This window comes from Ranitomeya imitator, chromosome 3 (genome assembly GCF_032444005.1).
Source record: "Ranitomeya imitator isolate aRanImi1 chromosome 3, aRanImi1.pri, whole genome shotgun sequence".
In the NCBI taxonomy this organism is placed as follows: Eukaryota; Metazoa; Chordata; class Amphibia; order Anura; family Dendrobatidae; genus Ranitomeya; species Ranitomeya imitator.
Genome location: NC_091284.1, coordinates 187,982,435 through 188,004,912, shown reverse-complemented (window position 1 = coordinate 188,004,912; position 22,478 = coordinate 187,982,435). Strand labels below are relative to the sequence as shown.

Below are 22,478 nucleotides of genomic sequence, written 5' to 3'. Positions count from 1 at the left end.
CGTATGGCATGCGTATGGCTTTACATTTCTCACTGCTTTTCACCATTGAATTTAATGGCTCAATGGGCTGAAATGAGGAAAATGTGTGAGTATTTCTTGCCAGTCACACTGATGGTCCGTGTGGTGTCCGATTTTTATTTTCTCGCACCCATACACTTGCATTGGCGAGACTCGGACAATATATACTGTATGCATAAAATCGTAGCATGCTGCTGTTTCATTCGCATGCTGAATACGCCCGAGAAAAAGAATGGTGATGGGAGCTGCCCCATAGATTAACACTGGTCCGAATGCTATGCAATGTTTTCTCACATAGCACTCGTCCGTATTATACGTTAGTGTGACCCCGGCCTCACAGAGTTAAACACAAGTGTATAGTGGCACATAAGGTGTCTATGGATCTGTAATATGGACATGTAGAGTGTGTTGCCATCCAAGGTCTCCAAACATCATATATAAAAAATAAATGGGGGAACAATACAACATATTATAAACATAAATGAAACAATAAACAGACAAAATAAAGTAAAATCCTAAAAACAAAACAACAACAAAGAACAAATAACAAAGTATAGCACAAGCATAGAAATGTGCTAAAACTGAACGGAGCCATCTCGGGAGCTGAATCTTCTCTATGCAGCATGGGTGCCAGTTCTGTTACACAGCCGACACCTGACAGTAACTGATGCAATTGGAGCTAGCTTTCTTAGCATCAATTTAACCTTTTAAATGCAGGTGTCAAATATCACATTTAAAAGTCTTCAAGATGGCTGCCGTCATTCCACATTACTTGATCAGTTTGCCATGGCAGCCAGGGGCCTTCTGAAGGCACCCATGTCTGCCATATGAAATCAAGTTATGCAGATGAGCACGTAGCTGGACTTCATAGAGATTGTCTATTTCAGAATACATTGCAATACTATTGTATATGTTGAACTTTCCTAAAGGGTGTAATTTAAAAAAAAAGAAATTAAATAGGTAAATAAAATAATACAGCTCTGGCAAAAATTATGAGACCACCACATCAAAACCCTGTCACGGGCAGCCCAATCTCCAGACCTGAACCCCATTGAACACCTCTGGAATGTAATCAAGAGGATGATGGATAGTCACAAGCCATCAAACAAAGAAGAACTGCTTACATTTTTGCGCCAGAAGCAGTGTGAAAGACTGGTGGAAAGCATGCCAAGACGCATGACAGCTGTGATTAAAAATCATGGTTATTCCACAAAATATTGATTTCTGAACTCTTCCTGAGTTAAAACATTAATGTTGTTGTTTCTAAATGATTATGAACTTGTTTTCTTTGCGTTATTTGAGTCTGAAAGCACAGTTTTTTGTTGTTTTTTTTAAATTTTGACCATTTCTCCTTTTCAGAAAAAAAAATACAATGCAATGACAACACTGCAAAATGTGAATTTTTAATATGGCGGTTTTACTGCCAAGTTTTGGCTGCAGAAAAAATCCAATAAAACATTATATGTGAAAATAGTCTTACAGCATAAAAAAGTAAGTAATAATCCTCTGAAAATGCTACTTACCTCTCCTGTCCAGCAGTGTCCCACAGCTGTAGTGCATATTGCTTGTTGTCCACAATTAGGCTTTTAATTCGATAATCTATTCCTGCAGTAAATAGAAATATTAAACACTTTATGCACTTTACTTACATACAATGTATTTTCTCTACTGCAGAATTAGCACTGTATAGTCATCATTGGTCTATGTGATATCTGACTGACGTAAAATTATAGTTCCATTTTTCATCCCTCCGTTACACTTGTGAGTGCTAGCATTACCTCACACATCTGCATCACAGCTTCCTAGGCTTCTCTACATGTAGTAAAACCACTAAAAGAACAATGGTGTAATTTCCTTTAGATCAATGAGGAAGCCGGGTTTTTCTGTTTTCTGAAGTACACAGTGTTCTCTAAACTTTCCCTGGATCCTTAACTGGACATAGACATCTGTTGTGAGCGGATGAATGTAGAAACATTTACATGAACACCAGATTTTCGTCTTCGTAATATATTTTGAAAGGATTTTCGTGTTTGCTATTTAATGTTTTTCCAAGAATAACTTTTTTTATTTTTCCGTCCACATAGGCATATGAGAGCTTGCTTTCTTGCAAGACAAGTTGTAATTTTGTATTACTCCATTTATTGTAATCATGCAATGTACTGGAAAAATTCCAAGTATAGAAAAATGTTTTAAAAAATACAATTTTGCCAATTTTTTTTTGTTTTGTTTCATAGAGTTCATTGTGCGGTAAAAATGAGCTGGCAACATGATTATCTTTGGTCACTGCAGTAACAGTGATATCAAGTATGTACAGTTTTCTTTTTTAGTTTAAATGATTAAAAAAAAATAGGACAATTATAAAAAAATAATAAATGTGGGTCGCCATTTGCAGCGACTCATGACTAATATTTTCCATCCATGGAGTTGTGTTATGGGTTGTCCATTACAGTGAAAGCTGATTTTTTTATTGACAATATTAGGGGTTAAATATGCTATTTTGATTACTTTTTTTTACAAATGGGTGGTGCACTAAAAACTATGATTCTAGTGTTTTGAATTTTTTTTTACAGCATTTACAGTACGATATAATAAGTAATTCTAAATTTTGATAGTTATGCTTAATTTTTATTTATTTTTATAATGGAGAAAAAGGGGTTATTCTAGTTTTTAGTTTTTTTTATTTATTTTTTAATTTTTGTTTTATTTTGTTTAGTCCTTTTAGAGGTCTTGAACCTTTGATCGTATGTTCTGTATACAGCAGCACTATAGAGAATGCAGGCATCAAGTTAACTATCTCATTATTTATAGGTCTATATAATATATTTTTTCTTCTGGGCTTTTTTTGTGGTACCATCTGTTGTTTGTAGCTTATGTATTTTTAGCATTTTAATATCATGAATTTCAAATGGTTTAAAGAGAATCTGTCACCATGAAAATGCAGGCTAATCTGCAGACATCATGTTATAGAGCAGGGAGAGCTGAGTAGACAGATATCCAGCTTTATGAGAAAGTATTCAGTATAAGGGCTCATCTCCACTTGTGTGAGAAAAAAACGGTCCGATTTACGGACCGAAAAAACTGATGCAACGTCTGCGAGTGCCATGCGAGTGCCATGCGAGTGTCATGCGATTTTTTTATCGCAACATCCGTATGACATCCGTATTGCTGTCCGATTTTTACGCACGGGTCTCCTTTGAAAAGCCGGTAATTCAGCGCAGAGTACAGTAAAATCACAGTGACAGGTTAGATTAGAGTAGATATATACACATAGAATAGGTATATATACATATATATATATATGTCAGGGAGACACCTATATATATATATTTATATTTAATGCAGCGCTAGATAGCTTTAAAGCTGGTAATTCAATTACCGGCTTTTGCTTTCTCCTTCACAAACCCGACATGATATGAGACCTGGTTTACATACAGTAAACCATCTCATATCACCATTTTTTTTTGCATATTCCACACTACTAATGTCAGTAGTGTGTCTATGCAAAATTTGGCCGTTCTAGCTATTATATTTAAGGGTTAAATGGCGGAAAAAATTGGCGTGGGCTCCCGCGCAATTTTCTCCGCCAGAGTAGTAAAGCCAGTGACTGAGGGCAGATATTAATAGCCTGGAGAGGGTCCATGGTTATTGGCCCCCCCCCTGGCTAAAAACACCTGCCCCCAGCCACCCCAGAAAAGGCACATCTGGAAGATGCGCCTATTCTGGCACTTGGCCACTCTCTTCCCATTCCCGTGTAGCAGTGGGATATGGGGTAATGAAGGGTTAATGCCACCTTGCAATTGTAAGGTGACATTAAGCCTAATTAATAATGGAGAGGCGTCAATTATGACACCTATCCATTATTAATCCAATTGAAAGAAAGGGTTAAAAAAATACACACACACATTATTAAAAATTATTTTAATGAAATAAAAACAAAGGTTGTTGTAATTTTTTATTTAACGCCCAATCCACTCAGTGAAGACCCTCGTTCTGTGACAAAAAAAAAAAAATAAACCAACAATATACTTACCTTCCACAGATCTGTAAAGTCCAACGATGTAAATCCTTCTGAAGGGGTTAAAACATTTTGCAGCCAGGAGCTTTGCTAATGCAATGCTACTCCTCGCTGCAAAACCCCGGGGAATGAGTCTAAATATAGATCAATGAGCTATATTTAGCTTCATTTGCGGTGAGGCGCCCTCTGCTGGCTGTTCATAGATCGTGGGAACTTTCCTTGAAAGCTCCCAGGCTTTCTAGGAAAGTTCCCACGAGCTATGAACAGCCAGCAGAGGGCGCCTCACCGCAAATGAAGCTAAATATAGCTCATTGATCTATATTTAGACTCATTCCCCGGGGTTTTGCAGCGAGGAGTAGCATTGCATTAGCAAAGCTCCTGGCTGCAAAATGTTTTAACCCCTTCAGAAGGATTTACATCGTTGGACTTTACAGATCTGTGGAAGGTAAGTATATTGTTGGTTTATTATTTTTTTTTGTCACAGAACGAGGGTCTTCACTGAGTGGATTGGGCGTTAAATAAAAAATTACAACAACCTTTGTTTTTATTTCATTAAAATAATTTTTAATAATGTGTGTGTGTATTTTTTTAACCCTTTCTTTCAATTGGATTAATAATGGATAGGTGTCATAATTGACGCCTCTCCATTATTAATTAGGCTTAATGTCACCTTACAATTGCAAGGTGGCATTAACCCTTCATTACCCCATATCCCACTGCTACACGGGAATGGGAAGAGAGTGGCCAAGTGCCAGAATAGGCGCATCTTCCAGATGTGCCTTTTCTGGGGTGGCTGGGGGCAGGTGTTTTTAGCCAGGGGGGGGGCCAATAACCATGGACCCTCTCCAGGCTATTAATATCTGCCCTCAGTCACTGGCTTTACTACTCTGGCGGAGAAAATTGCGCGGGAGCCCACGCCAATTTTTTCCGCCATTTAACCCTTAAATATAATAGCTAGAACGGCCAAATTTTGCATAGACACACTACTAACATTAGTAGTGTGGAATATGCAAAAAAAATGGTGATATGAGATGGTTTACTGTATGTAAACCAGGTCTCATATCATGTCGGGTTTGTGAAGGAGATCGCAAAAGCCGGTAATTGAATTACCAGCTTTAAAGCTATCTAGCGCTGCATTAAATATAAATATATATATATATAGGTGTCTCCCTGACATATATATATATGTATATATACCTATTCTATGTGTATATATCTACTCTCATCTAACCTGTCAGTGTGATTTTACTGTACTCTGCGCTGAATTGCCGGCTTTTCTAAGGACACGGGTGCGTAAAAATCGGACAGCACTCGCATGGTGCGAGTGCTGTGCGTTTTTTTTCTCGCACCCATTGACTTGCATTGGCGAGTCTCGTCCGAGAATCTCAGCAATACGCAGCATGCTGCGATTTTTTTCTCAGTCGACACAGATTTTTCTCAGTCCGATTTCGGCTGGGAAAAAAATCGCAAATGGAGTGTCACATATTGATTAACATTGGTCCGAGTGCAATCCGATTTTTTATCGGATTGCACTCGTCCGTTTTCCTCACAAGTGGAGATGAGCCCTAAGGCCGGGGTCACACTTGTGAGTGCAATGCGAGAATCTCACCTCAATACCTGATGCCGGCACTCAGGACCGGAGTGTGCGGCTGCATGTATTTCTATGCAGCCGAACGCTCCGGTCCTCAATGCCGGTGGCAGTGCCCGGTATTGAGGCGAGAAACTCGCGCGAGATTCTCGCATTGCACTCGCAAGTGTGACCCGGCCTTACCTGTGTTCTAATCACATAAACTTTTGTTCTTTCTGGGATTTTCATTCCAGTGGGCGGTCCCATCAGTGACTGACAGCAATCTTTGTATAAGTGTGCATGCAGAGACAGCTGTCAGTCACTGATAGGACCACCCAGTGCTCAACTTCTCCTGCTCTATAACATGGGGCCTGCAGATTGGTCTGCATTTTCATGGTGGCAGGTTCTTTTTAATAACCATGATTTTATTACATCGAGTCTTTCACCTATACCCATTTTTTTCTTTTTCTTTTTTTTTAAACTCTGTAAAAAAATAATCAGCACAGAATTTTGGACTTATTTAGATGAAAATAAATCTGTCAGTGGGCTCCAACACCTCTATCTCCACCAAAAACTTGATTTGGACATGTATGACTTTGAAATATATTAGGCAATCTCAAATACTGCAGGCAGTCATCCTCAACCATAATGGCAGCTGGTCCAAAGTGTCAACCAGAAACATGGGTCCAGCAACCCTTATGATAGTGAGCATGATCATGCCACTTGTTTCACAGGTGTTTTCATATTACATTATGACCCCCTGCCACCTCACACACCAACAAATATAACCATTTGTATAAGTGAAGGTACAGATTGCCTTAGGTTTCAAAGACCTACATGCCCATGTACACAATTTTAAGATTGGGACAGCCAGACAGACAGATTCCCTTTTAAAAAATGGAATGTTGTTTAAGGGTGGCTATTCATTTGAACTTTATAAGTAGCAATTTTAGGCAACACAGGTGTATATATATAATTACATGTACAGTATGTATAAAACCTGAATATACAAACATCCTCTTTAAAAAGAACCTAATTTTCAATCAGTGTGTGACGTTACACTGGCTCACCTCTTTAGGTGATCTCCATCTTTTTTTTGGCCATTGTTCTGCTGCTACATTGGTCCCTGAATCACAAATACAAAATTACTCCTGTTCTTTGTGGGTCTGAGCTATAGGGTCATTTAAGTTCCAAATTACGCTAAGGTATCTCTTTAGGATCAATAAGTCTTGCCTGCTGACCATTCTGATCTCTGCCTGACTGCTTCGTGTAACCAAACACCGGCTGCATTGACCTGTGTAGACTCTGACTATGGTTCCTGTTGTCTTTGTACAGTAATCTGGTGACTTCAACCCATTTACGCATCAGCCTGAGGATTCATTGTAGGAAATTCCATACCTTCTTGTAGGGGTGAAGAATGCACTATCCCTTATATTCCTCTACATAGTTCACCATTATGCCAGGCCACACATATTGGTGACCTAGTGGGTACACATTTCTTGCTCAGCATATTATTATGCTACTCATGCCTTACAAGGAGTGGCCAGTAAGGACTGCAGTGAAACTGATAAATGATTATCCTGCTGTGAACCAATAAAAAGTAGAAAGTTTTTTTTCACTTATTTTCAGAAATTGTTCCTCATTAGTGGCCCAAAAAAGCTGTTCAAATGTATTGGTGAGCAACCTGTTAGAGGTTCCTTCATCTAAAAGTCATACCATGGCCAACATAACTGAAACCTAGCAAACAAAACTCCCAGAAGGCCCCTCTACTTAAGTTGGCTCTACAGTGTTGGATGAATGTTCAAGTTTATTAATGGGGAGAGAGGAGTAGGCTGTTGCTCCCCTGAAAACAAAAGGATCAGAAGTTACAATTTCAATGGCTGAATAATTTTCTCCCTGGAAATCATCGACCATGGGGACTTGGAACTATACAGATCAAATGTTCAGCTGTTCCCACAGAGATTAGCAGGTTCTAACAACTTTCATGTAATGAGGACCTTTATGGTGCCCTACTTTGCATTATGGCATATTTTGGGATTTTATCTACATTATGGCATATCGTGAGATGCATAAACATGAAAACAAAATGTCCTCCTTACCTATTGTAGCAGATGTATTCTTGCTATAGGACCCTTCATGAACTTGACATAGAAAAGATGTTTTTCCAACATGGGTGTTTCCAACAAACATAATTTTATAGACATGGTCTGGGTCTGAATGGAATTCTTGAAAGTGGTTTGGTATTTTTGACTTATGTTCTACCTTCTCATGAAAGTTCGAGATTTCGGAAGTGTTCTTATTTTCAACATCAAAGTCTTGTTGGATACTTTTCATCTTTGAAACTAAGTCTATCTTTTTCACATCTCGGTGGGATGTTTTGTTTATTTCAAATGAAATACTACTTTGTTCTTTTTTTGTGTAACCATCAAGGGCAGGTGATTCGGATTCGGTAAGATGACTATGACCAGAGTCTCCTGTTTCTGTAGTACTGAAGAAGTCTCCAGTTGGCACTTCCTCTGTAATACCTTCTTGAAGTAGTTTGAAGTGTTTAAGTAGGCACTCTTGTATTGGGTCTTCTTCTATTGAAATGACTCTTGCTCTTGAACTTTTAAAGGAATTGGTGCTCTTGAATGCATCCTGCTGATCACTAAATGTAATGGTGTATAAAATAGTTTTAGCGCACAATGCAAGCACAAATATTAAATATAATTAATCCTATATAATTTATACCTTTGTTTTGCTTATATTTACTAGTTGAATTACATTTAAAAACTAATTGTAGTATGGAGTTTTCTTTATGATCCTGGCAATGTGTCAGGGCTATGAGTTGGTTGTGTTAGTTATAGACATCAAAGGCTAAATGTTGTAGGCACAAAATTAAACCTAATTTCAAATTATGCTTGAATATTTCTGTAAAAATCAGTCGATCCTTTATTTAAAATAATAATTAATGCTTCAGGATAACACCTTATTTATTATCATGCTCTTCTGAAACCTTAAACTGGCCACCAATGTGAGGTCTCATGCACAGAAAAGAGCTTGCGCGGTCGCACACAAGCCATGAAGCCAAACTGTCATATGCTTCATCGTTTAGGTACCATATTATGGAGAATGAATGCTTTTATTGAAGAATATCTCCCTAATTCATCACAACTAGCCCAAATTATTTCTGAATCCAACATAAAACAACTTTCCCCTTTCTCAATACACAATTGGCGTTACATAGATGCAAAATTATCAGAAACATTTTTATTTTGTCAAATTCTATTATTCCAAAACACTTGTGCGCATGGACTCTTAAAGGGAATCTGTCACTAGAGTTTTGGTACTCCATCTAAGAACAGCATAATGTAGAGGCAGAGACCATAATTCCAATGTTATATCACTTGCTAGGCTTCTTGCTGTAGTTAAAATCCCTGTTTTATCTACTGCAGATGTCCCAGTTCTCAGAATGTGGATCTTTGAATAACCCCACCGACATCACTGATTTGCTGCTTTCTGTGTACATAGGCAGAAATTTGCCAATCAGTAGTGGTGGCATGGGTTATACTGAGCTCATGAATGTGGCAGCAAGGTTATTAGTCCTCTAGTGATAATCTCCTGCTGATAAAACAGGGATTTTATCAAAACTACAGCAAGCAACTCTGTGTCACATCGTCAGATAAAAATCAAATTTAAAACATTGACTAAAATTTGACTATTTTTTTGCATACTAGAAAAATAGCTGACAAGTGAATGAGACCTAAGCCTTATGTTTTCTGAGATGTAATTACTGATGGGCAGCACGATGGCTCAGTGCAGCGCTGGAGTCCTGGGTTCAAATCCCACCAAGGACAACATCTGCAAGTAGTTAGTATGTTCTCTCTGTGTTAGCGTGGGTTTCCTCCGGGTACTCCGGTTTCCTCCCACATTCCAAAGACATACTGATCGGGAATTTAGATTGTGAGCCCCATCGGGGACAGCGATGATAATGTGTGCAAACTATAAAGCGCTGTGGAATGTGTTAGCGCTATATAAAAATAAAGATTATTATTATGGGTCCCTTTATCTGCACAATATAGTGGTTATGACACTCTTGAAGGCCCCAAGTAACCTTTATATTTTATGCAAATCTAATGGTGTCTTGGGTCAAATCCCACCAAGAACAGGTTCTCCTCTTGTTTGTGTGGGGAATTTAGAGCGTAGGCTATAAAGGCAACACTAATGACAATGTCTGTAAAGTTCTGTAGAAAATGTTGCTGTTTTATAGGCAAGCATTAATACTAAATACAGTAAATTAAATGTGAATTAAAAAAATACCAATATCATAATATAATACACATATCATTAAATTTGACAATATGTTATCCAATAACCTGTAACTTCCATTGCTTTTCTTGGGAGACAATAAATACAGACCTATTGTCTAGCAAAGTACAACAATCCCTGACATTTATGCTAGTGCTGCCGCACCCTTCAAAACTCTTCTTCAAAGCCTACAATTAATTACAATTGCTTTAAAGTAGTCTTTGCTTTGAAGCTGCTGTGGTACAAGAGGGTGGGGCATATACGCTATAATAGTTGGGTTCATGGATATGTTTTTATTTTTTCACACACTTGTGAAACCATAAAATCAAAGCAATCTTTAAAACATGATGCTTATGGATGAAAAGTAGCTTACTCAGCTATTTTGGCTTCATTTCTGTAATGACGTCTCAGATACCAGTTTCAGCTACTGGAACAGCAGGGTATGTGTGAAAATATTGTTGGGCTACAAAGAGCATTCACTTTGAAGATTACCAATAGCTACCAATAAGTAAAAACATATTCATTTGTATCTATTTATGGCAATTTTTAGCTAAATATACATGGTGCTATACTTCGACCCAATCACAAGCATTTAAAATAAAGCTATCGGCAGAAAATAACGTATTATGTAAATCAGTTTTTTATTACATATCCATATTAAAAAGGTTTGGCAACTTCTTTTCATATCATGAAGAAGTGGGGCACCTGATCTGATGTTGAACGTTGACCTTGTCTCTTAGGAATCAAATTGCTTTGCATGTGAATTATCCGCAAATTTATACATGTATCCTTAACCCCTCTCCAATAATTTAAGCAAATTGACATAATGTAACTGTCTTTTTTAATCAACTTTTGAACTGACCAATAAGAGACAAAGGGGATAACTGCCCAGAGGCTCGCAGTGAACTTCTATGACCTGACTGTCCTCACCGCGAGCATGGGAAAGTTCTCACACTCGTAGTGCTGTCAGAAAGGTACTAGGAGTTCACAGCCAAAGAACTCAGTTCACTAAACTGATGTCAGCGTGAGCACAGTGGCAAAATTTCTATCGGTGCTTGCGCTGTTGTCAGTTAGGTGAAGTGAATTCATTGGCTGTGAACTCTTAAGACCTTACTGATGGCACTGCATGCATGTGAACTTTCTCACGCTCGCGGTGACCTCAGACAGATTATAGAAGTGAGACACTGAGCAGCGGTAGCAGATATCTGGCTGTATAGTTGCATCAAGCAACAATGCAGCCTGCCATCTAGATGTAGCAAAGCTAGGTCCATTGTGGGACAAATGTATTATTATCTTCTTAGCAGACAGTTGAGGAATATGGTTGTTTATTATTTTAATTCTCTTACAGTAGACAATGGCTTCACCGGAATGGGCAGTGATGTGAGTATGGTTTAATTAAGATTTATTCAAGGGGTCTGTGTCATTACTTCAATTAAATGACTTTATTCTGGGAGTGTGTGTTTCTATACAATATGACTATGGGGATAGAAATGGGGCGTCTTATAGATGCCTCTCCATTACTAACCTATGGTCTTGATTTAACCTGACAATAGAAAGGTGACATCAACCCCTTCAACTATCACCCCACTTTCCACCGCCTCGGGGCAAGTGGGAAGAGCCTAAGTGCCAGAATTATTGCATGTTCATTCTGGGGCAGCAGAGAGATGATGTTTTTAGCCTGGGGGGCCAATATCCATGGCCCCTTCTTAGGCTTTTAACATCTGCTCCCAGCTATCCGCTTTCCCTCTGCTGGTTATAAAAATTACGCAAAATCCCATGCCATATTTTTAGTGATAAAATGCATGTACAGTAAGCTACACAAGTACTGTACTAATGATTAGTGAGGAGCGAATTTGTTCGAAAAATGATCGCCAAACAAATTCGTCACAAATATGGCACATTTGTATTCATGATCGGAAACATGAGCAAAATTTTATAAAATCGACAAAAATCGGTAGCATTTGGTAAAAAGTGCGGGAAAATATTTGCATTGCCACAAAAGAATTTTCAGCACTTTAGCTACAATAATGGTGGGGTATCATGAGCGTTTGGCACGTGTTTAATGAAGGGAGGGGGTTTGCAAAGCTCAGAGGTGCAGTGTTCTTGTAAACAGTCATTTTTTTGTTTTTCCTAACTTTGTGTGCACATTGTGGCTAACCAATCAGAAAACATCCACAATGTCCTGACACAACAGCTTGTGTCATTGGCTGCTGAAATCACATGTTCGTCTCCATTTAAATAGCGGACATCTTGTTTTAGTGCCATTTTGACACTGTACCAGCTCAGAGAGGCTGCTCCTGATGTTGGCACTGTTTGCAGCAAGATTTTAGCTTATTAGCTAGGCGACTGAATATCAGTCAGATAGTGTAGCTAGCTAGTGTCCAGTGTGGCTGTTAAATTTACCTTCTAGCATTTTTTTTGCCATTACTGAGGTTCACAGACAAAGCCTGCAGGGCACATGTCCTACAATTGTGTTGTGCACTGTTTCTATTGCACTCCATAATAATAATAATAATAATAATCTTTATTTTTATATAGCGCTAACATATTCCGCAGCGCTTTACAGTTTTTGCACACATTATCATCACTGTCCCCGATAGGGCTCACAATCTAGAATCCCTATCAGTATGTCTTTTGAATGTGGGAGGAAACCGGAGTGCCCGGAGGAAACCCACGCAAACACGGAGAGAACATACAAACTCTTTGCAGATGTTGTCCTGGGTGGGATTAGAACCCAGGACCCCAGCGCTGCAAGGCTGCTGTGCTAACCACTGCGCCACCGTGCTGCCCTGCAGTATCCATATATCTGCATGCACGAGTATAGCATTCTAAATAAAAAAATTTCACTAGCTACATGTGAAAACTCCTCCTGTGTCCCAGATTTTAGCTAGTTAGTTAGATGCATGTATATCATTCAGATAGTGTAGCTAGCTAGTGTCCAGTGTGGCTATTAAATTTATATTCCAGCACTTTTTTTTGGACATTACTGAGGTGCACAGACAAAGCCAGCAGGGCACATGTCCTACAGGTGTTTGGTCAAAACGAACACATCCAGGCCATGAAAGACAGCGCTTCCCAGGACTCACATCCAAAGATGATATTTTGAAATGTTTTTTTTAATTAACTGATAGGAGAAGATACAATGCATTTAGGATACAGTATTTATCCTTCTTCAGGTATCATTAAAACACAATACAATACTGGCTGTCACTGAAATACCCAGGCTGTGCTTACAGCTGCCGCTCAGAGTAAAGTAAGCGATGACTGTAGCTGCAGCATCCCAGGGTCCTGTTCATTGCAGTAATATCATTCTCCTCTAGGGGCGAGTGATGTTACGTTTGGAGGTGAAGAAAGACAACTGAGTCCAGGTATCACAAACATACAACACATTTCGCACTCCAGGCCACCAGGGGGAGCTATGCTCCTATTTATTAGGGCACTCTTCCCATATAGGTAAAACTGGTGACCTGGGGAGGAAGTTAGGCAGTTGCTGGCTGAGCTTGGCTCAGGTAGTTGGTCCCTGACAGGGGTGGGATCCTGTCAGAGGCCGAGACAGAAGGACACGGAGCTGCGCCTGCCCTGAGTGCGGTAGCTTCCAAAAAGAGACACTGAAAGATAACTGTATTGTACAGAGGGTAAAGAAGTCATAGCAAATGAGTGGATATCAGAGGAGTTCTGCCCTGCACAGGCTGCCTCCTTCTGAGGCGCAAGATCCTGGTAGCCGAGGAAGCAATAGTCATTTATGCCTTGCTCCAGAGACCGGCAGGACAGCTAATTTCACTTTACTGATCCACCCCTATACCCAGGAGGCAGGGTGGCACCACTTAGAGGCCAGGGCAGGATAGAGTCCCTGTCAAAAGCCTCAAGCCACCGGTCATACGGGTTTGTCCTATCCATCTGGGGGACAGAGAGAGAGAGAGACATAACATCTACAACAGTTGTAAGAACCTTATGAGAGGCTTTACAGTAAGGTACTACAACACCATGGCGCTAGAGAAAGGCTACTGATTTCTATCTGGATAAGGGGACTCTGGATTTGCCTCCAAACCGGCCAGACTCTGCCTGCCCTGTGGTCTGGTGCCCTGGATTGTGGATGCTGAAGCCTTCAGTAAAAAGGTAAAGAGACTGCAACCTTGTGTCCTCGTTCTTCACTGCGCCTCTCACAATCCACCATCTACACACTAGGAAGCCCTGGGGACACACTTCTCCTGTGGGAAGGTATACCATCTAGCTGCCATACCATCACCCAAGCGGACCCCTTAAAGCAGCGTCGGTCACCCTGACCGAATACCACAGGTGGCGTCACGAACATTTCCCCTTTAAAGACCGTTCCCTTTTAAACGGACGTCCCAAGGGCCACGGACCGGGTCAGCCACTTTCAAGGAGACATAAAGTTCACTTCTCCAGGATGCCATACTTTCACTACAGTACCTGGGCACCTTCATAATGCTATTGGCCTGCAGAGTATCCATATATCTGCAAGGTAATATTATTATCAGACATGGCGGTTTCCATTTCAAGAGGATGGCAAGGAATAAGAAAAAAGTTTGTGCTTTATGAGAAACATCATCATGTCTGTCTATAGACTGTATCCAGTTTAACCTAATTAACTTAAATGATAATGAGCTACAATACCACCAGATACATGCTATGGGCAGATATTGTGCAGCACATATAAATATATATATACTAGATGGTGGCCCGATTCTAACGCATCGGGCATTCTAGAATATGCATGTCCTCGTAGTATATTGCCCAGTCACATAGTATATTGCCCAGTCACATAGTATATTACCCAGCCACATACTATATTGCCCAGCCACGTACTATATTGCCCAGCCATGTAGTATATTGCCCAGCCACGTAGTATATTGCCCAGCCACGTAGTATATTGCCCAGCCACGTAGTATATTGCCCAACCACGTACTATATTGCCCAGCCACGTAGTATATTGCCCAGCCACATAGTATATTGGCCAGCCACGTAGTATATTGCCCAGCTACGTAGTATATTGCCCAGTTACGTAGTATATTGCCCAGTCACGTAGTATATTGCCCAGCCACGTAGTATATTGCCCAGTCACGTAGTATATTGCCCAGTCACGTATTATATTGCCCAGCCACGTAGAATATTGCCCAGCCACGTAGAATATTGCCCAGCCACGTAGTATATTGCCCAGTTACGTACTATATTGCCCAGCCATGTAGTATATTGCCCAGTCACGTAGTATATTGCACAGCCACGTAGTATACAGCACAGAGCCACGTAGCATATTGCCCAGTCACGTAGTATACAGCACAGACACGTAGTATATTGCCCAGCCAGGTAGTATATTGCCCAGTCAAGTATGTAACAGGTTAAAAAATAAAAAAGAAACATACTCACCATCCGAAGAGCCCGTTGCAGTTCCGGTGCTTGTGAGCGGTGTCCGGTCCCAGGATTGGTATGAGCGCAGGACCTTCCATGATGTCGCGGTCACATGACTGTGACATCATGGAAGGTCCTTCTCCCATAGCATCTTTGGAAGAGGAACCTGCCGCTTGCAGTGCCGAGGAGAGGACGCGACGGCGGAAGGTGAGAATAAGGTTTTTTTTATTATTATTATTATTTTTAACATTAGTTGGGGACACACAGGGTTAATAGTGGCAGTAACGGAGTGCGTTAGCCGTGGCATAACACGGTTCGTTACCGCTGGCATTAACCCTGTGCTAGCGGTGACCGGAGGGGAGTATGCGGGCGACAGGCACTGACTGCAGGGAGTAAGGAGCGGCCATTTTCTTCCGGACTGTGCCCATGTCTGATTGGTCGCGGCAGCCATGACAGGCAGCTGCCGAGACCAATCAGCGAATGAATAACTGTGACAGAAGGACAGACAGACGGAAGTGACCCTTAGACAATTATATAGTAGATATATATATATATATATATTTATATATGTATATAAATATATATATATATATATATATATATGGCTTCTATCCCCATCATTCCACTGAGACTGCCCTGACCAAAAATTACTAACAACTTACAGCCAAAGCTAACAGACAATTCTCTATACTCCTCCTTTTAGACCTGTCTTCTGCCTTCGACACAGTTGACCACTGTCTCCTACTACAGATCCTCTCTTCCTTTGGGATCAAAGACCTCTCTTGGATATCTTCATACCTTACCAACCGCACACTTAGTGTTTCTTACTCCCATACTACCTCTTCATCTCGCCCCCTCTCTCTTGGTCTCCCTCAAGGCTCTGACCTTGGGCACTTACTCTTCTCAATCTATACACTCGGCCTGGGACAACTCTTAAATTTCTATGGCTTCCAGTACCATCTATATGCTGATGAAACTCAGATCTACCTCTCTGGCTCAGATGTCACCTCTCTGCTCTCCAGAATCCGAGAGTGTCTATCAGCCATATCCTCCTTCTTCTCCTCTCGCTTCCTCAAGCTCAATGTGGACAAATCTGAACTAATTATCTTTCCTCCATCTCGCATATCTTCCCTACCTGATCTGTCTATCAAAATAAATGAAATCACACTTTCCCCTGTCCCCAAAATCCTCTGCCTCGGAGTAACCCTGGATTCTGCCCTGTCCTTCAAACCGCACATCCAAGCTCTCGCCATCTCCTGTCATCTCCAGCTCAAAAATATTTCCAGAATCCGTCCTTTCCTCAACCCTCACTCTACCAAAATGCTTGTGCATGCCTAATAATCTCCCACCTCGACTACTGCAACATCCTCCTCTGTGGCCTACCTTCTAACACTCTCTCGCCCCTCCAGTCGGTCCTTAACTCTGCTGTCCGACTAATTAATCTCTCTCCTCACTACACTCCTGCTTCCCCTCTTTGCAAATCCCTTCACTGGCTCCCATTTTCCCAGCATATCCAGTTTAAACTACTAACACTGACCTACAAAGCCATCCATAACCTTTCTCCTCCGTATATTTCCAAACTAATCTCTCATTATCTTCCCACACGTAATCTCCGGTCCTCCCAAGACCTCCTTCTCTCCTCCCTGATTATTCGCTCCTCACCCAATCGCCTCCAAGACTTCTCCCAAATATCTCCCATCCTCTGGAATTCTGTGCCCCAACACATCCGGTTATCCACCACATTTGGATCCTTCAAAAGAAACCTGAAAACCCACCTCTTCAAAGAAGCTTACAGCCTGTAATGACCACACGGCCACCTCAACACCATCGGAGCTACTGCAACCCTTGACCTACTGTCTCCTTCCCCATAATCCTGTAGAATGTAAGCCCACAAGGGCAGGGTCCTCTTCCTTCTGTATCAGTCTGTCATTGTTAATTTTGTATGCTGTAAGTGATATTTGTATTCTGATGTAACCCCTTCTCATGTACAGCACCATGGAATTAATGGTGCTATATAAAGATATATAGATAGATAGATAGATAGATAGATAGATAGATAGATAGATAGATATGTGTATATTTTGAAAAAAATGGAACAGCACAACACTAAATTGGTGGGTGCTCAGGCCTCCTCAGTAGTTCATCCAATACTTGCCCAAGTTCATAAAAAAAGAAAATACCGTATTTTCCGCTTTGTAAGACGCACTTTATTTCCCCCAAATTTGGGGGGGAAATGGGGGTACATCTTATAAAGCGGATATACCACTTACCGTTACAGGCTGGGATGAGGGGGTGTCCGCCGCCGCTGCGGCCCGACACCGCTGCTGCCTGCCACTGCTGTCACCTCGCCCGCCACCGCTGCTGCCCCGGGTGATGCTGGAGGCTCTGGTGCTGCGGGGGCTCTGGCGACATTTTGTGAAAGACCAGAGCCCCCCGGCAGTTCGTCCATGCGTTCCTGTATGACTGACTCCGGGAAAATGGCCGCCGGAATATCGGGAGATGAGATTTCAGCGCTGCCCCCGGGACAGCCCTGCAGCACCAGAGCCCCCCTGCAGACCCCCTCATCCCAGCCTGCAGCACAAGAGCCCCCTGCAGCACAGAAGCCCCCCTGCAGACCCCCTCATCCCTGCCTCCAGCAACGACCCTGGGACCCTGATCCACCACAGCCACAACCCCTGGTAAGTAATAAGACGCATGGATTATAAGACGCCCCACCAATTTATTAAAAAAAGGTTTTTCCTATTTTCCTCCTCAAAATTTGGGGTGCGTCTTATAATCCGGAGCGTCTTACAAAGCGAAAAATACGCTCTTACAAAGCGAAAATATATATATTTATATTTCTTTTATTTATTTATATGCATATACAGCTCTGGCAGAAATTAAGAGACCACAACAAAATGTTCAGTTTGTCTGATTTTTCTCTTTATAGGTATATTTTTGAGTAAAATATAAATTGTTCTTTTATTCTATAAACTTCTGACAACATGTCTCTGAATTTCCAAGCAATAAATTTTGTTTTTTTATCCAACTAAGAAAAATGGTCAATTTTTTTTTTTTTAAAAAACAGTGATTTCAGACCTCAAATAATGCAAAGAAAACAAGTTCATAATCATTTAGAAGTAACAATACTAATGTTTTAACTCAGGAAGAGTTCAGAAATCAATATTTTGTGGAATAACCATGATTTTTAATCACAGCTTTCATGCGTCTTGGCATGCTTTCCACCAGTTTTTCACACTGCTCCTGGTGCAAAAAAGTAAGTAGTTCTTCTTTGTTTGTGGCTTGTCCATCATCCTCTTGATTACATTCCAGAGGTTTTCAATGGGGTTCAGGCCTGGAGATAGGGCTGCCCATGACAGGGTTTTGATGTGGTGGTCTCTTAATTTTTGGCAGAGCTGTATACATATATATATATATATATATATATATATATATATATATATATATATATTGTCTTCACTCATATGCTATCTACATGACAACTATGGATTTTTATTTTTTTAAATGTCACATTTATGGTCCCCACAAGAAGTGCTTTGGATTAACTAGGATTTTTCCCACAATATTTTATTGACTTATGTAGTAAATTTGCACTTAAATCACCCTACCTATTATTATCTCAATGGCGCATTGCAACTTGTTTCCACAGAAAATTGCTCTTATCCTCATATACAATAGTAAAACCACTAAATGGTTTTGTGATGCATGTTTTTTTTTGTCCTCTCCCATTGCCAAATTCTTGTAAAGCAGGTTTTTCCACTTAGTCTTGAACCTATAATGCCATTATTTGAAGATTTAATTCTATAGAAAATGAACTTCATGAACTTGACTACTTTGTTTCCTGCAAATGTAAAGTGTTTTTCTATGAAAACATCAAAGGCCTAGAAGACAGAAATCAGTCTGCGATGGAGCCTTGTAGAGGAGACTTTTTGACTGCTTCTGGGTCATTCATACTTACAGATCTGTCGTCTCTTGTGGCTCACTTTGTACAGACTCCTGTTCATTGTCTTTTTCTTTCTGGGTGGTGTCCTTGAAGAAAATCTGGTAAAACTGTATAATTCATTATGTTATATTTTGAGATTCAAATGGAGACATAAATGAAAAGATTTACAGAAATGTATTTATTACAGTTCTTTATAATTTCTATTAGTCATAATCATATACACATGTTATCATCCTTTATATATTAGCTTTTACTCCACTTTTACTATACTTGTTTAATTTTACAATATGCCAATCGAATGTGTGCATGTTTGCTAATTGTCCAGATATTCCAGGACAATCTGAAAAAATAGGGCATTTTTTCTGTGGAAATAAAGATACATCCCTGATTTTTTTCAGACTCGTGGTACTTAAGCAGATCATTGCAATTACAATTTTCGTCATTTTTAAAAAAAATTTGTTGCATCAAGTGTGAAGTAATGTTTCCAAAAGAAACCCCCTAAAATGTTTGTAGTACATTTAGTACTTTGTATTGGTTTATGACCAACAACGAGTTTTTGCTCAAAGAAAACACAGCAAAAAACACTATTAAAAACATAGCAAAAACTCACAGTTTTTGTACTAAAATGCAGTGTGTGAAACCAGCTTTGCTGTTAAAAATGTTGGGAAACCGTTGGGTTACATTTAAATATTCAACAACTGGCTGGACAGGGAAGAATTTACTCGGTCACAATACTGGACAGATGGTCAGATGTGCTGTTTGGAACCATGCAATACATGAGCACCAACTGAAGCTCATCTATTTAGCCAAGCACCAACAGTTCCCAAACCATTCACTTCAACCTATCATACATAAAATTATTGTCCAAAGCAGGCGAGCACAGGGCAGCACGGTGGCTCAGTGGTTAGCACTTCAGCGCTGGAGTCCTGGGTTCAAATCCCACCAAGGACAACATCTGCAAGGAGTTTGTATGTTCTCCCCGTGTTTGCGTGGGTTTCCTTCGGGTTCTCCAGTTTCCTCCCACATTCCAAAGACATACTGATAGGGAGTTTAGATTGCGAGCCCCATCGGGGACAGCAATGATAATGTATGTAAAGAGCTGAGAAATATGATAGCACTATATAAAAATAAAGATTATTATTAAAGATTAATGCACACGCCAGTGCATAGAGTGATATTTTCAGGGATTATGTCCTTTGATCTTCTTGGTAACAGTTTGGAGATCTTGCTTTTCTGTGGGATCCTGACAAATATCGGTATATTTGTTCTAGCTTATTTAAATTCATTTTCATTTATTTAGACTAGGGATGAGCGAAATGGATCGGACAAATTCAAAAATCGCCGACTTTCGGCAAAGTCGGGTTTCATGAAACTCGACCCGATCCTAGTGTGGTATCGGCCATAAGGTCGGCGATCATTGCGCCAAAGTTGCGTTTCGTATGACGCTTTCAGTGCCATTTTTCAGCCAATGAAGGAGTGTGGGCAGCGTGATGACATAGGTCTCGGTCCCCACCATCTTAGAGAAGGGCATGACAGTGATTGGCTTGCTTTTTGCAGTCACAAGGGCTATAAAGGGGCGTGCACACCGACCGCCATCTTCTGCCGATCTTTTTAACATATTTATTAATGACCTTGTAGGGGGCATTCAAAGTAGAATTTCAATATTTGCAGATGACACTAAACTCTGCAGGGTAATCAATACAGAGGAGGACAATTTTATATTACAGGATGATTTATGTAAACTAGAAGCTTGGGCTGATAAATGGCAAATGAGCTTTAATGGGGATAAATGTAAGGTCATGCACTTGGGTAGAAGAAAGAAGATATATAATTATGTGCTTAATTCTAAAACTCTGGGCAAAACCATCAATGAAAAAGACCTGGGTGTATGGGTGGATGACAAACTCATATTCAGTGGCCAGTGTCAGGCAGCTGCTACAAAGGCAAATAAAATAATGGGATGCATTAAAAGAGGCATAGATGCACATGAGGAGAACATAATTTTACCTCTATACAAGTCACTAGTTCGACCACACTTAGAATACTGTGCACAGTTCTGGTCTCCGGTGTATAAGAAAGACATAGCTGAACTAGAGCGGGTGCAGAGAAGAGCGACCAAGGTTATTAGAGGACTGGGGGGTCTGCAATACTAAGATAGGTTATTACACTTGGGGCTATTTAGTTTGGAAAAACGAAGACTAAGGGTACTGTCACACAGTGGCATTTTGATCGCTACGACGGCACGATTTGTGACGTTCCAGCGATATATCCGTGACGTTCCAGCGATCTCGCTGTGTCTGACACGCTCCTGCGATCAGGGACCCCGCTGAGAATCGTACGTCGTAGCAGATCGTTTGAAACTTTCTTTCGTCGTCTAGTGTCCCACTGTGGCGGCATGATCGCATGGTGTAACAAAGGTGTGCACGATATTGTATACGATGTGCGCATAGTAACCAACGGCTTCTACATCGCACATACGTCATGAAATTATCGCTCCAGCATCGTACATTGCAAAGTGTGACAGCAGTCTACGACGCTGGAGCGATATTGTTACGATGCTGGAGCGTCACGGATCGTGCCGTCGTAGCGATCAAAATGCCACTGTGTGACGGTACCCTAAGGGGTGATCTTATGTTAATGTATAAATATATGAGGCGACAGTACAAAGACCTTTCTGATGATCTTTTTAATCATAGACCTGAAACCGGGACAAGGGGGCATCCTCTGCATTTGGAGGTAAAAAGGTTTAAGCATAATAACAGACGTGGATTCTTTACTGTAAGAGCAGTGAGACTATGGAACTCTCTGCTGTATGATGTTGTAATGAGTGATTCATTACTTAAATTTAGGAGGGGACTGGATACCTTTCTGGAAAAGAATAATGTTACAGGGTATATACACTAGATTCCTTAATAGGGCGTTGATCCAGGGAACTAGTCTGATTGCCGTATGTGGAGTCGGGAAGGAATTTTTTTCCCCAATGTGGAGCTTACTCTTGCTACATGGGTTTTTTTTGCCTTCCTCTGGATCAACATGTTAGGGCATGTTAGGTTAGGTTATGGGTTGAACTAGATGGACTTATAGTCTTCCTTCAACCTTAATAACTATGTAACTATGTAGCATAGGGAGAGGTTGCCGCAGCTTCATCAGAAGAAGGGATACAGTTAAGGAGGGAAGATTAAGCCCCGAAACTGCTTGTGCTGTAGCGATTTCCACTGTCCAACACCACCTTTTCTTTGCAGTTACAGTGGAGGTTATATTTTTATGCATCAGCTATGTAG

General features: G+C 40.6%; 1 protein-coding gene across 2 annotated transcripts in view; it reads right to left on the bottom strand.

Moving 5' to 3' along the window:
• LOC138673100 (EF-hand calcium-binding domain-containing protein 4B-like) overlaps positions 1–22,478 on the bottom strand; it is a 237,268-nt gene that overhangs the window by 17,625 nt on the left and 197,165 nt on the right. Inside the window, exons 10-12 of one of the 2 annotated variants that reach the window (XM_069761704.1) lie at positions 19,213–19,304; positions 7,700–8,247; positions 1,542–1,623 (exon numbers count right to left, since the gene is read on the bottom strand). In XM_069761704.1, the coding sequence (XP_069617805.1) occupies positions 1,542–1,623; positions 7,700–8,247; positions 19,213–19,304 (722 nt within the window). The remainder of the gene's footprint in view (positions 1–1,541; positions 1,624–7,699; positions 8,248–19,212; positions 19,305–22,478) is intronic. The other variant, XM_069761705.1, reaches the window with a different exon arrangement.